The 15,279-nt window shown below is 50.0% G+C and overlaps 1 protein-coding gene across 8 annotated transcripts in view; it reads left to right on the plus strand.

Annotated features, from left to right (window-relative positions):
* ELMO1 (engulfment and cell motility 1) overlaps nt 1–15,279 on the plus strand; it is a 376,252-nt gene that overhangs the window by 339,210 nt on the left and 21,763 nt on the right. For all 8 annotated transcript variants that reach the window (XM_043975135.1, XM_043975136.1, XM_043975137.1 and 5 more), the window contains 2 exons: nt 630–793; nt 9,631–9,743. In XM_043975135.1, the coding sequence (XP_043831070.1) occupies nt 630–793; nt 9,631–9,743 (277 nt within the window). The remainder of the gene's footprint in view (nt 1–629; nt 794–9,630; nt 9,744–15,279) is intronic.

The following is a 15,279-nucleotide window of genomic DNA, read 5'->3' on the forward strand; positions in this document are numbered from 1 at the left end:
TTGGCCTAAATTGGCGAGCAAAAGAACGGGAAGGATTTGGGTTATGAAGTGATTCCCTCGAGTGAAGAAGGGTCTAGTCCTACTTCCTCATGTTACACAGAAGAAACTGAGGCCCCAAGATGAAGTGACTTGTGGAGGTAGAATCAGGATTTGAACTCGGGACCTCTGACTCCAAATCTAGGCCTTTTGGCTGACGTGTCACAGATTCTCCTCCTTGTCTGGGCTGGATGCCATGTCTAGGATGGCCCCATGGGGCTCTGAACTGATGAGCCTCTTTGGGTGCGCGCGCGCGCGCGTGTGTGTGTGTGTGTGTGTGTGGTCATATATGTCCAGAGTGGCGTGCGTGCCCACGGGTGAGCCTCCATTAGTGTGAGTCACAGGCCCAGAGATGACAGTTAATTGGGAAAGATGGGTGCCTCGGCTTCCCGGCCCTTGTCCTCCCATCTTCTGTGTGCAGGGCCTGTGGGGAGGGACCCCTGCCCTCCCGCCTTGGGCTTACTCGTCAAACCCTCTTCCCTTCAGCCCTGAGCTGCGTTGGGGGACGCCTGAGCCCCTCTGCAGGTAGCTGGGCACTGTGGGCCAGGGGGCTGCCAATGGCCCATGAATAACTGTTGCCCTCTGACCCCCAGGTAATGCAGGTGGTGAAGGAGCAGGTCATGAGGGCCCTCACAACCAAGCCTAGCTCCCTGGACCAGTTCAAGAGCAAACTGCAGAACCTGAGCTACACGGAAATCCTGAAGATCCGCCAATCAGAGAGGATGAACCAGGAGGATTTCCAGTCTCGGCCGATCTTGTGAGTGCTTCCCGCCGCCCCTGCTGCCCTCCCCAAGGCTGGCGCCCGCACCTCTGCCAGCATCCTGAGCACAGCAGCCAAGGGGCTCTCCGAGGGCTACCTGGGGTGTGCATGTGTGCACATGTGTGATCATGCATGTATGTGGATGTGTGACCCTGCATGTATGTGGGTGCACGCACACGTGTGGTCCTGTGTGTACATGGATGTGCGCATGTATGCACATGCATGATCCTGCGTGTATATGGGTGTGTTCATGTGTGCAATGCGTGATCCTCTGTGTACATGGATACATGCAGACCTCTGTGTGTATGTGTGTGCATGTATGCACATGCATGATCCTGCGTGTATATGGGTGTGTTCATGTGTGCAATGCGTGATCCTCTGTGTACATGGATACATGCAGACCTCTGTGTGTACATGGATGTGTGCCTGTATGCACATGCGTGATCCTGCGTGTATATGGGTGTGTTCATGTGTGCAATGTGTGATCCTGCATGTATATGGGTGTGTTCATGTGTGCAATGTGTGATCCTCTGTGTGTATGTGTGTGCATTGTGTACTGTACAATTGTAAGGCTGCGGAGGCCAGCCTGGCCCTGGATGAGGGCATGGATGGAGAGTCCCCAGCCCCTCCCAGCTGGCTGACCCTGGGCTGGCCTCCGTGTCTCCATAAGTAACATAGAAATGAGAATCACTGCATTCCCTCCCTCCTCCTGAGGTTTGTTGTGGGTAAAGTGTCTTGTAAACCTTGGGATCCCTGGACAACTTATGCTTCCCCTTCCCCTCCCCCCCAGGAGGGCACACCCGCCTCAGAGGATCACCCAGGTGTTTAGAGCTCACACAGCTTTTGCTGATCCCTCTCTCAGTTTGACCTTCCCCAAGCTCTTCCAGTGCGTTTTATTTTTTCTCTGTGAAATTGTCTTCTGTTTGGTGCCTTTTGCCACAGACGGGCACAGAGAAGCCCCCGGAGGGCTCCAGTCATGCTGGGCCACTCTGTTCAGAAGGGCTAGAGGAGGAGGCTCTGCCCTCCCCACCCCATTGCCACCTGTTCCTCTCTGGCTGGTAGAGAAGCATCTTCTCTGAGGGATTCTCAGCCACCAGGCAGATGTTCACACACCCAGACAGCCAAATCCCTTCCGGTAACAGCCCTCTGGATGCCCACTGAAACACCTGCCTTACTGCTTCTGTCCCGAGGTCCAAATGCCCTGAACGCCCAGGCATGAGCGGTGTCCTGAGTGGGCTGCCTCAGACTCCCAAGACTGGGCGGGCCCACCTCACCTGTCTGATGGCTCACCTGGGGGCCTGATTCATTTTCTTAGGCCTCAACATGCAGGTAAAAGAATGGGAAGGCTATGGATTAAGTGAATCCCTCCGGATCTCAGGAGGCCTGACTGAAGAGAGATAAGGAGATGAGGGCAGGAGAGGCCACTCCCCGAGACCCCTGTACTTACGGATTTCTGGAGGTGGGCTCCAGGCCTCATCGGCTCCGTGTTAGTGCCCTTACGAGTCTCTCCTCTGCTGTAGGAGGCTGTGGCCCCCAGGACCATGAGTACTGAAGGGTGGGCCCCAGGAGCCCAGAGCTAGGCTGGCAGGGAGCTCAGTAGGGGGTCAGGCCTGGCTTCATTCGACAGAAGAGGACCCTGAGGACCCCAGGGTTAAGTGACTTACCTGAATGGCATAATCATAGGATTCAGGACTTAGAACTCATCGGGCCCTTAGGGAGCATCTTCACCACCCTCTGCCATCTCACAGATGAGGGTACTGAGGCCATGAGCAAAGAGGCAATTTACCCATAGTCCTCCAGGAAGTAAGTGGCCAAGGCAGGATTTGAACCCAAGGCCTGACTCAGAAGTTAGTGTTCTTCTTGACAGCCTATGTGTGAGCTGCTCTGTACATTGGAGGTGATTTTATCATCCTCCGTGCTGCAGAGTCAGGAAGATTCCATTTCCAATCCCACCTCAGACCTGGGCAGGTCACTTTACCTCAGTCTGCCTCAGTTTCCTCAGCTATAAAATGGGGTGATGGTACCACCTACCTCCCAAGGCTGTAAGGAGATATTTGTAAAGCCTTTACTACAGTGTGTGGCACGTAGTTGGGACTATTGTTGTCGTTATCCTTGTCCTGTGACTAATGCTTAAAACCAGAAGGCAGGTTTAAAGATCACATCTGAGTCTGACCCAAGTGACTTTCAGTCACTCTACAGGCAGGACTTTGTTCCAGGCCATGCAGTGACCCTTGTGTCTGCCCTGCTGCTCTTGCTCAGCAGCGCCTCGCCTCAGTTTCACCCTGCGGCTTTCCCACCCCCCTTCCAGCTCTGACACTAGTCAGTGCTTCTGAGGCCCCGTTCATTCCTCGGGCCCTGCCAGGCTCCCTGTGAAAATCCTTCAGGCAGAGAAGCCTAAAGTGAAGGCTTATTACAAAAATGGAGGACAAGAGAAAGTTTGGCTTCACGTTTCACAGTTAAAGGTGCTCCTTGTTCATTTGTTCATTTGTTCATTCATTCATTCATTCATTCATTCATTCATTCTTCACTCTCACTCACTCACTCTCTCAAGAAACACTTATCCAGGACCTGTGGGCGGCTGGGCACCATCCTCCTCCTCAAGGCAAACAGCCTCACAGCATGATGGAGAGGGTTGTGTGAACGCTCTAGGAGTTGTCGGTGAAGAACTCCCATCCTGGGAAATTTCTTCTAGTGAGAAAGGACCCTTCCAAGGGCAGATGATGACTCATGTGGCAGAAGAAGCTGCAGGAGGGGAGCCTGAGCTGGCATGGCCCTGACTCTCTCCCCTCCCCCGGGCTGTCTCTGTGATGGAGCTGATGACCACACACACACACACATACATACTAAACACACATATACACCACACATAAACACACATATACACCACACATACACACATATGCACACACACACACGCCCCTCCAAAAGAAAGAAAGAAAAAATGGATGGGAGACGTGTTTGAGTGTTAGAATGTGGAGACAAAATCCCCTGCTTAACAAATGACAAGGACCACCCCAGAATGGTTCTGGTTCTGTCCTGCAAAACCTCTGACCAATAGTTCATTCTCCTCAAAGTCAAGCATTCCGTTAATAAGCATTTATTAAGCACCTACTATGTGCTGGGCACTGTACCAAGTGCTGGGAGCTGTCCATTGTAAAGGAATTGGCCTTGTTGCTTGAAGGATCAAAGAGTGAGCAGATGCTGTTGGGAGGAAGTTTCCAACAGGTCTGGGGGAAAAGGAAGACTTTTGCTCTATTTCTCAGTCTTTGATTATTTTTCTCAAAGCAGTCCCATTAATTATTATTTTCCACTTTGGGAGTTTTCATGAGTAAGGGAAGGGCATCCGACACTCAATTAAGATGTTAATGGGCAGAAGAAGCAGGGCTAATAAAACAGCATTTGGAAATCATTGCTGTCTTGTTTTGAAGGCAAACAGACAGACCTAGGTAGGGTGGCCAGTTGGTCAGTGCTGCACATTTTTAATGGTCAGGTTAATGAGCGAATGGAAGAAACAGCCAGGGAGCAGAGCACACTAAGTCATCCACATGGTCATTCCCAACCCATGGCTTTGGCTTCATCCTTGGAAATGGTTTGTTCTTAGAGCCTTAGGTGGAGCCCAGCCCCACACCTGTACCTAGCCTGGTCTCGAGGTCTGCACACTTTGAGCTTTCTACCTTTCTATTTTAGAATGGACATTCTCATCCATTTCCATTATTGCCTGATTGCCTTCTAGAGTCCTTTTGAGTCATATGAATGCAAAGGTGGTGGTCCTTGGAGCAGTCTGCTCAGTGGACAATCTTCCTTTCAAGAAGACAAACCCTACTGGGTAACCTGGATGTAAAAGATAATGTAGCGACGACATCTTGTGGGGGGTCTGAAGACCTAGATGTTAAGGCCAGGTTGGCCAGCATGGTATGGCTGTTGTTCTTTCTGCTCAAAGAGGACCAGAATGACCCTATTCTGGGGTCAAGGCTCAGTGTGTCTGATTGGCTGAGCAGACCAATACAAGCTAAGGAGGCTCTACCACAGGTCGGCCACAAACAGTCCACATGAACATTTGTGCATCTCACATTTCTCTTGAGCTGCTGCAATTCTGTTCATAGCACACAATGCTTCCCCTGATGCTGGCCCGCCAGGCTGGGTGGTCCTGTGCCAGTGTCTCCTGGATCTTATGATGGATTCTAAAGTTCTTCAGAGAGACCTTGAAAGTGTCCTTGTATCGGTTCTTCTGACCGAGCGCTTACCTTGTGTGAGTTCTCCATAAAATAGTCTTTTAGGCAAATGTGTGTTTGGCATTAGAACAATGTGGCCAAGCCCATCAGAGTTGTTCTCTGCAGCAGAGTGTGAATGCTTGGCAGCTCAGCTCAAAAAGGGACCTCAGTGTCTGGTCCCTCATCCTGCCGGGTGATCTTCAGAATCTTCCTGAAACCATTCAGATGGAAGCAATTCCATTTCCTAGCAGGCGCTGGCCGAATGTCCAGGTTTCACAGGCATTCAACAATGAGGTCAGCACAAGGGCTCTGTGGACCTCTTCTCTCCCATGGAAGGAACACTGCATCTGAAACCAGTCTGCTGGATTGTGACCCTCGAACTCCTACAGAATGCTGGCAGGACCCTAGATGAATCAATTCACCTCGGCAATGGACCTTGGTTACCTCATCTATAAAATGAGGGGAATGGAGAAGATGACCCCCAGCCCAATCAGTTCCTCTCTCTGGGATTTATTTTCCTCAGCTATAAAATAAGGAAATTGGACCAAATGATTTTTTAAAGGATCTTTCCAACTCTTTAAAAAAAAAAAGCAAACCAAAACCAAAAGCAGCAGTGAATACCTCTTAAGTGCTAACATCAAAAAGAAATCGTTAAAAACCGTGACTCCTAGGAAGTGGTTGTCCTGGCTTATGGTATCTCATTAGCTTCTGCCCCTTCATTCATCTGTGTCACCCACGACAGAGAGGCAGAACAATGGCTAGATGGTCAGACTGACAGACAGAGAGGGAGGAGAACATCTACTAAGCACTTACTGTGTGCCAGGCACTGTCCTAAGTACTGATCCGTTTTGATGAAGAGAGGATCGTCAGTACAAACTAGAGGCCGACACACCCTCCCCACAGGAGACGGGCATCTCCCCACTCTCTTGGCATGATTATTTTTCTCCCATACTCAGGTCTTCCTTTCCTCCCCACTGCAATGACCTCTAATTATTCCTGGTGATTTACTGCTGGGCATGAGGGCACTCACCACTCCCCAGCTAGCGTCAATGCTGGTAGAAGCTGCCAATTTGGTGAGTCCATTTTCCCCAACAGAAAAGAAGTTAATAAATAGTTTCTGTGATGGGGGAGCCTGAGATGAAACCCTGAGGGGCCTTCACATCCCCAAGGGAGCAAGCCAGAGATGGCAGCTGCATTTCCACATGCCACTCCCTAGTTGGGAGGCATCAGCAGGAGCACACCAATGGACTCCCAGAGCACACACTGTGTTCTTGTACATAAATGTCAGCCCAGGGTCGAATGTGCCCCGGGAAGCTTAGCACATTCAGGTGGCACAAGGTTAGTTCCATCAACTGCTATCAGTCATTGAGGATTTAGTCAGCACTTACCATATTCTGGAGGCAGCCAGGTGACACAGTGGATAGGGCACCAGGCCTGGAGTCAGAAAGATTCATCTTTGTGAGTTCAAATCTGGCCTTAGACATTTTCCAGCACTGTAACCCTGGGCAAGTTACTTTTCCCCATTTGCCTCAGTTTCCTCATCTGTCAAATGACCTGGAGAAGGAGATGGCAAACCACTCCAATATCTCTGCCAAGAAAACCCCAAATGGGGTCATGAAGAGTCCAACACAACTGAAAAGTGACAAAGACAAAAAAGTTCCAGGCACTGTGCTAAGTGCTGAGGATAGAAAAAAAAGCTAGAACATTCACTGGCCTGGAGGAGCTCACGTTCTGGGGGGAGACAACCTGCACACGACCAAGCGTGTGGAAGGTCTAGTTCATGGAAGGCCCCTACCAATGGGTCACCTTTGCTAGTGAGGAAACAGTGGCAGGGGGTCAGCATGCAGAGTCAGCCTAGATTCCTGGGGCGGTGATGTTCATGGTGCCCTCAACACTGAGTGTGACTTAGCCTCTGGTGGTCCTCACGAGTTGCTGTTCCTGGAGCCGAGCCTGCCCAGGCTGGACTAGGCTGACCTCTAGGGGACAAGCCTGTGGCCAGGCCCAGTGGAACCTGACAGTCCTTCAGCCTCATGGGACCTGCTGGAGCTCGGATCCCACTGTCAGCCATCGAGAGCTTGGCCAAAGTGAAGGGTCACATTCAGAACTGAGTAGGGTGTTAAGCTGTGAAAACAGAATGTGTCCTGAAGTGGAATAAAAACAATATGTCTTAATGAGAAATCCTCAGGGACACGCATGATCAGAGAAGGGGCCACAGGAGCTTTGATTTTACAGTTTTATTTTTTTGCTGTTCAAAGAAGCTGTTTCATCAAGTCTGAATTTAAATCATTAAGCACCTACCATGCCCCAGGCACCATGTCAGGCTTTAGGGAAGCAAATGCAAAGAAGGAAGAGCTTCCTGCTCTCAAGTAGCCAAAGTCAAGCCTTACTGAATAGCACTGTTTCTAAAGAGCTGATTCAGGTGACTCCATAGTGGAGAATTTTGAAATGTCTTTGGCAGTACAATTATAGCACATTTACGTGTTAAAATGTAATCTGCTTTATTTGGAGAAAAGGGGATTACATTTTTCATTTTCACCATTTTTTTTTCTAGTAACAAAACTAGTTAGGCCTGTCATGAACTAGAGTTAGGGGCCGTCGGCCAGATGGCCTGAGCACGGTACTGGGAGCCATGAGTTTTTTGGTTTTGGTTTTGGTTTTGGTTTTGGTAAGGCAATTGGGGTTAAGTGACTTGCCCAGGGTCACACAGCTAGTTAAGTGTTAAGTGTCTGAGGCCAGATTTGAACTCAGGTCCTTCTGACTGCAGGACTGGTGCTCTATCCATTACACCATCTAGCTGCCCCTGAGCCATGAGTTACTAAAAGGCCCCGAGCTGGGCCTCTTGTTGGCTAGAACTTCTGGAGAATTTAGGAAAAGATAGATGGGCTGCTATCTGTACTGGTGGAAGGAAACCCACAATGATGAGGTTATAGAACTATTAAAGTACTGAGGCATTGCATTACATTAACTGAAAATGTGTTGGCAAATTAAATTCACTTCTTTTTTTTAAGTAATAAACATTTTTATTTATAGTTTGGGGTTCCAACTTTTATCCCTCCTTGTCTCCCTCCCCTCCCCGTCCCCTGAGGCAGCAAGCAGATATAGGTTATATGTATGTGATTATGTAAAACGTGACCATATTAGTGATTTTGTATAATAAAACTTGAATAAAAGAAAAATGAAAGAAAGTGAAAAACAGCAAGCTTGAGTCTGTGTTCCATTAATATCAGTTCTTTGGAGGTGGATGGTCGGCTTATCATTAGTCCTTTGGGATGGTCTTGGATCCTTGTATTGCTGAGAAGAGTCAAGTCACTCAAAGTTCTGCATCCATCACTATTGCTGTCTCTGTGCACAACGTTCTCCTGGTTCTGCTCACTTCACCACACATCAGTTTATCCAAGTCTCTGCAGGCCTTTCTGAAGTCATCCTGCTTGTCATTTCTTATGCCATCACCATCATTTGAATTCACTTCTTCATTCCCTCCTAGTCCTATGGCGTGGGCTCTCCAGAGGCATTGATGTTCCCATTTTAAAGTTCAGCAAACTGAGGCACAGAATGGGATCTTGTTACTAAAGAAAAAGTAACATTGTGTTTGAATGGGACTCATGTTCACAGCTAGGTGGCACCACAGTGCACAGAGCACTGGGCTTGGAGTCCGGAAGACCTGAGTTCAAATGGGGCCTCAATCTGTATGACTTGACAGTCACATAACCTCTGTCTGCCTCAGTTTCCTCTCTGTAAAATAGAAATTAATAATAGCACCTACTGGCCAGGGTCAATCATTATGTACTTGGCCAATTGTAAAGGGCTATTTAAATTCATACTGGTGATCCGGGGGCAGATAGCTATACATTTTTGGCCTGATTAACATATGCAATCTCATATTTTACCTTCTAGAGAAAAACACAGTAACAATACATAAGTTGGCACATCTAGATGGAGAAATGTTCTTACAAAGACTTGTACAGGATGTCCTAAAAGTATCTGTGCAGCTTTAAACTTCTTTGGAACACCATTGGGGGAGGGAAATAGTGGGTGTTGGGGGGTGTTCATACACATGTTACTGGGGGGGAGTAAAGTGACTATTTTCCAAGGAACTTTGGGAAGGGAAAAATGAACAGAAGTTGTAGGTGTTTCAGAAATGTGAGCTGGCTTCAGGGTCTGCAGTTGGGTAGATTCAGCCTGATGGTCCTACAAACCCAGAGGGGATGCACAGAGAGAGACATCAAGTTTATCCTTTCTGTCTTAAGTGGCTAAACCCTGAATCAGTTGCCAAAATTACAAGTCTAACCAAACTTTGTTTCTTGATCTACATATGCTTTGGATTTGGGGGTTTGGAATAGGGAAAGAATGTTTTATAATTACTTTAACTTGATGTTTAATTAAAATGTTGTAGGTTTGTGGGTGTTGATTTTTTTTTTTAATGTATTGTGGATCCTATGGCTGACTAGCGAAAGTAAGACACATCGGTGGGGGCTCACGAACTCTGATTTGGAAAGCATTCTGACCCACAAAATACCTAGAACCTGGGGCAGCTGACTTGAGGGCAGGGGGAATGGGATGAGCATTGACCTTCGTGACCCTCACACCCTTACATTTGTTTTGTTTTCTATTGGCTTTTAACAGGGAACTGAAGGAGAAGATCCAGCCTGAAATTTTAGAGCTGATCAAACAGCAGCGTCTGAATCGTCTTGTTGAGGGCACCTGCTTCAGGAAACTGAACTGCCGGCGGAGACAAGGTATCTGGCCAGCTCTGCATGTGGCCACCGAGAAGTGTGCTTGCCGTTCCACACAACAGTCATAGGGTAGAGCAGGCCAGGCAAGGTGCCTCCTTCTGACAGAGGTTGGTGGCTGGAGGTGAGGGCCTGTACATAGACCACTCAAGGGAGGGCCGTGCACTCTGAGATGAGGGTGAATGGTGTGGTATCTAATGAGGTCTCTCACATCCTGGGCGACCGGACTGAGAGACATGAGCTGACCACAGTGATTAATGGGAGGATGCTTGGGGGAGAGAAGTCTCTAGCTGAATACCCTGAGGATCTGCCATGGGCCCATGTATGCTGAATGTGTTGGTGGGTGAAAGCACAGACCGTGGCCCCCTCAAATTAGGAGATGTCAGAAGCTAGGAAGGGGAGCCCACATTTTGGAATGAGGAATCGGGACCCAAATAGACTCAGTGAGCAGAGCCTTGGGCCAAGTCTAACAAGGCGAAACATCAGAGCGATGTCAGTAAATGTCAAACCTTGGATATGGGTCCAAGAAATCAACCTCGCAAATACAAAATGGAGGAGACCTGGCCAGAAAGTAGTTCACATGAAAAGGATCTTGGGAGCCCAGGGCGTCACAAGCTCCATTTCAGTTATCAGTGGCATGCCAACCACAAAAGCTTGTGAAGCTTTAAACTTTAATACTGGAGTAGAATGATCCGAATGGAGGAGAGGCAAGAGGAGAAAGTGAATGGGCCTGCAGCCCTCTGCCCTGCCCAGATCACCTCTGGAACATTTTAGCCAAGCCTAAGGGCCGCCCTTGAGGAAGGACATTGACCAGCTGGTGAGGGCCCAGATGATCGGGGGCACAAAACCAGGCCATGGAGCATGTTCGGCCTTGGAGGGGAGGTCTGAGAGCTGGGCCCAGGAACTGGGGGGCAGTCATGTGGAAGACAGATTGGACCTGGACTTCCCCTGAGACCAGCAAGTGGGGAAATAGCACAGTGCAAAGAGCCCTGGCTCTGGAAGCAGAGGACCCGGATTCGAATTCCACTTTGGGCAAAGATTCCCTGCGTGACTTTCCTTGGGCAAATCACCTTATTTCTCTAGGCCTCAGTTTCTTCACTTGTGAAAGGAGGGGGTGCGACTAGATGTCTCCAGGGCCCCTTGGAGCTCCTAGGTTGTAGAAATACCAGCTTTACCCAGGCTCTGGCGGCCGGCCGCTATTTCCTTTGGAGGATTCTGTGCGGTAGATGAAGCACCTTGCTGCCCATTCCCAAGCACTGGCCCTCCCTGACCATTGCACTTGTCTTCAGTGAGGGGCACCAGGCAGCGTCACCAGTTTGTCCCCTCATCCATGTTCTCACAGCTGTGAGGGAGCCCCTTTGAAATGCCCCTTAAGAGCTGGCCCCTGGGCTTGGTGTGGAGATGAAAGGGCCCTGTCCTCGGAACTCGCATTCCACCAACCACAGAGAGAAGCAGCTCCAGGACAATTGCAAATGGGGGGGGGGGGGAATCAGGAAGGGCTCTGTGCAGGAGCCGGGGAGCTGAGCCTACAAGGAAGCTGGGGATTGCTGGGAAAGCCCCAGTCTCCAGATGCCACAGCTGCGCAATAGTAATCAGCCTCCCACAAGCCCTCCCCATTTTCTGTGTGATCAATGTGAACATGTCCCGGAGCTGCAGGAAAACACATTAGGTGGCCCCGACGCCTGGGGAGTGTGCGGCCAGCTGTCTGGGGGGCAGGGGACCGGCTCATTTCCCTGGTGGAGCCGCGGCACCGAAGCCCATGGAGACCAGCCGCTGGCTGCTTAAAGGCAGGGACCCACCTGGGCAGCGGCGGCCACGTTACCAGGATTGCGCAGTGGTGAGGACACGTCGAGGCACAGTTTGGAATTCCCTCGGGAAAAGTGGCTTTGAAGCCAGGCTCCATCCATCCAATCGCCCTAATTGTATGAAGAGTCCCAGGGAAGCAGCTGGAGCAGAGCTCCTTCCAAGCCTGGAAGCCTCAGCTTCCTCCCGTGGGGGAAAGGAGGCATCTGGACTGGCCCCCAAGGGTCCCTTCTGGCCCCCGGGTTCTGATCTGATGCCGTAGACAGGAGCTGACTGTGACCTCGTTACTGCACAGGACTCCATAAGGGAACACCCTTCACGGCGCAGGGCAACCTCTTCTTGGCACGTCTCAGAGGGCTGCCTAGTGATTCACCCAAGGTCACACAGCCAGGCCGGGTCGGAGGTTCTCCAGGCTCCCGGGTCAGCTCTCTACCCACTACACCACACTGCCGCTCATGATCACGGGAGCCTGAAGGGAAAGTCGTTGGCTGGCTTCCTGGGCATCAGTGCTGCTGCTGGAACACAGCTCAGTTCAGGCTGGGCTCACTGTTGCACACGCCCGGAGGCCCAGCTCATTTGTGTGTCCAGCACATTCTCAGGGGAAGGGGAGGGGTTGTCAGCAATCCGGAGTGAAGGAAGCTTAGGAGTTGTTGGGTTCCCTCCCCCCAACCCAAACAGGTCGCAGAGAAGGAAACTGGGACCAGAAAGAAGTGGTTTGTCTTCAGTCTTCCAGAGAACCCAAGCGGAAGAGGCCTGGGTTCAGATCTTGCCTCTGACAGTCTGCCCATATGACCTTCTGTAAAGTGAGGGGTTGGATTTGATGCCCGGCTCTAGACCCAGGATCCCAAAGGTCAGGGCCAGGATTGGACCCAGGGCTGCGGAACCCAGCCACCTTCACACTTCACCACCCATGAGAGCAAGAGCAGAGGTTCGTTGCCCTAAAATTCAAGTTGATGGTGGAGAGCAGAGGTGCCTCCATCAAATGCCAAGGCACCTCCCTGCCAAACCCCATCACCCTAGAACCTGGGCTCTTCAGCTCCCAGCCTCAGTGGTCCTGGACTTCATCCACGGGAGTGTCCCCTCTCCTGAGGCTAATCTCCACCCCTCTCTGCCTCCTCCCCTCCCCTGCTAGACGGCCCTCGGCGGGCAGCATCCCAGCACGTTTCCAGGCACACTCGGCAGAACCTGCTATAGAGAGCAGGTAGCCTTCAGGTGGAGCCACCCAGGACCCTGGGCCAGCCCCTTTCTGGGTAAGACATCAGCCCAGGCTCTCTGGCTGCTCTAATGGAGCACGCAGCAGTTCTGGCAACAAGATGGTGCAGTGCACTGAATGCTGGACCTAGAGTCAGGAAGATCCTAGTTCAAATTCAGCCTCAGGCACTTCCTAGCTATGTGACCTTGGGCAAGTCACTTCACCCAGTTTGCCTCAGTTTCCTCATCTGTAAAGTGAGCTGAAGAAGAAAACAACAAACTGCTCCAGCATCTTTGCCAAGAAAACCCCAAATAGGGTCCTGAAGAGTCAGACACACCTGCAATGACTGAACAACAACAGGACCTCCTGACCTCTTCCAAGTGTGCCCCAGTGCAGGGAGCAAAGTGGTGGCATCAGGGAAAGGAAAAAGCATTCATTGAGCATTTACTCCAACAGAATGCTGGGCTCAGCACTGAGGATGTAAAAAGAACTGGCGGGTGCTCCCTGTTCTCAGGGAGCTCACATTCTAATGGAGAGATAGACATGTGCAGGTTTTTGCTGGAGTTCCCGTGAAAAGGTCCCATCTCTTTCTGATGTTGCACCAGCTGCCTGGGTCAGCAGCTCCATAAGAGCCCTTGGGATCCTGGGAACAAGCCTGACATCCTTTGGGGTTTGTGGCTGTGAAGCCAAACTGTGCGTCTTCTCTCCCTTCCCCCAAAGAGGAAAGACAATGACCCCAAGCAGGAAACTCCATGTTTATCTTGGTTTCAGAGGTTCCTAGAGAACCCTTCAAGCAAGCATCCTTCTCCACAGGGTTAGCTTTTAGCGGCTGTTTTTTATTTAAGCCCCTTGATAATAAAGGGACAACAAGGGACAGCAAATGGGAGTGGGTTTGAAAATGCAGAGCCTGGGCTTGAATGTTGGTTTTCCCCGCATGACCTTGAGCCAGTCAGTGTCCCCTGCAGGGGGCCTCAGTTTCCCCCTCTGGCAGGTGAATGTCTTGGATTTCATAACCTCTAAAGTCCATCCAAACCCAGGGTCCTGTGGTTGTCAGACTCTCTGCTGATTGTCCTACTTGAGGTAAGAGCTCTTGGGTTTTGGTAGGAGAGAACAAGTGTCCCCCTTGGCATAAGACAAAGCCTAGACAAAAGTCTGACTCTGAAGTTCCTTGGGGCTGTGGGGGTGAGCCAGGATTCTCAGAAACCGGGTCCTCGCAACCCTCAACATAAGGCCCAATTCTGCCTTATAAGATGATAGTGTCACAGAGTCAGAGCTGAGAAGGATCTTAGAAGCCATAGGGTCTGCTCCTCTCATTTTACAGATGAGGAAACTGAGGCACAGAGCAGTTAAGTGACTTGCCCAGAGTCACACAGCTAATGAGTTAGGATCTGAACCCAGATCTTCATAACTCAGTCCATCACATGACTACTCCACATGGTTTCTTGGACTTGTTGTCCAAGGACTACCTCCCCAAATACCATAGGCTTGAGCACCAGGTGATTATTTGGGCAGACCCATGAAATGGGCATCAATCCTGTGCTTCCCTCTCTGCTTTAAAAATGACTGTGGGGGCAGCTAGGTGGCACAGTGGATGGAGCACCGGCCCTGGAGTCAGGAGTACCTGAGTTCAAATCTGGCCTCAGACACTTAACACTTAATAACTGTGTGACCCTGGGCAAGTCACTTGAACCCAATTGCCTCACTAAAAAAAAAAAAATGACTGTGACTCATTGACTGGAAAGGAGGCAGAAGGTGCCAAGAATTATGCCATTCTCACACCATCAATAAATGTTAATTCATGTTAGTGGTCTGAATGGATGATCTTTGTGTCCTGTGACTGGCAAGCTGACAAACTATTAGAGAAACTAAGTTACAGCCACATTGATGTCCTTCCTCTGAATGACACCCAGAGACTTAGAGGAGAGACAGGTGAGCAGAAGGGCTCCCAGCTCCCCTCTGACAAGCACAAATTGAGGAGTTGGCTTTGCGGCATGCCCAATGGCAACTAGAAACACAATTTCATGGAACACTGAGCTCAAGCAAACAGACCCCTCTGGAGATAATTGGAGCCAAGGGGCAGCATCTGTCACAGAGGACAAAGAAGGTGAGAGCATAGGGAAGAATCTGCCAAGATGCTCCCAACTCAGTCAGCCTCTGCCTGCTTACATTCTGCTAGACGTGAAAGTAGATACCAGGAAGATTGGCAGAGACTCTACTGGGAAATAAGACAGCATCAAAAATGACAGAGACAAAAGGTGTGGAACAGCTCAGAAGCCTACAGCCTGGGCATTACAGAGATTTTCTTCAGGAAGAGAGTGGGGAGGTGCTGAATGTCACAGCCACGAAATGGGATCACACACAAAATGAAGCCAACTGTATCTTAGCAGATGTGGCTGAAGATTACAAACAGTATTGCCTCACTAAGCAGCAAAAATCAATTGCAGAGATCTTAGTGTAAGATCCAGAGGAGTCCCATTATCTCAACATTTGTAGATGAAACTGAAAGAAAAACAAACAGATACAAAATGGAACAGATCTGTGGACATT

This window comes from Dromiciops gliroides, chromosome 1 (assembly GCF_019393635.1).
Source record: "Dromiciops gliroides isolate mDroGli1 chromosome 1, mDroGli1.pri, whole genome shotgun sequence".
Lineage (NCBI taxonomy): Eukaryota > Metazoa > Chordata > Mammalia > Microbiotheria > Microbiotheriidae > Dromiciops > Dromiciops gliroides.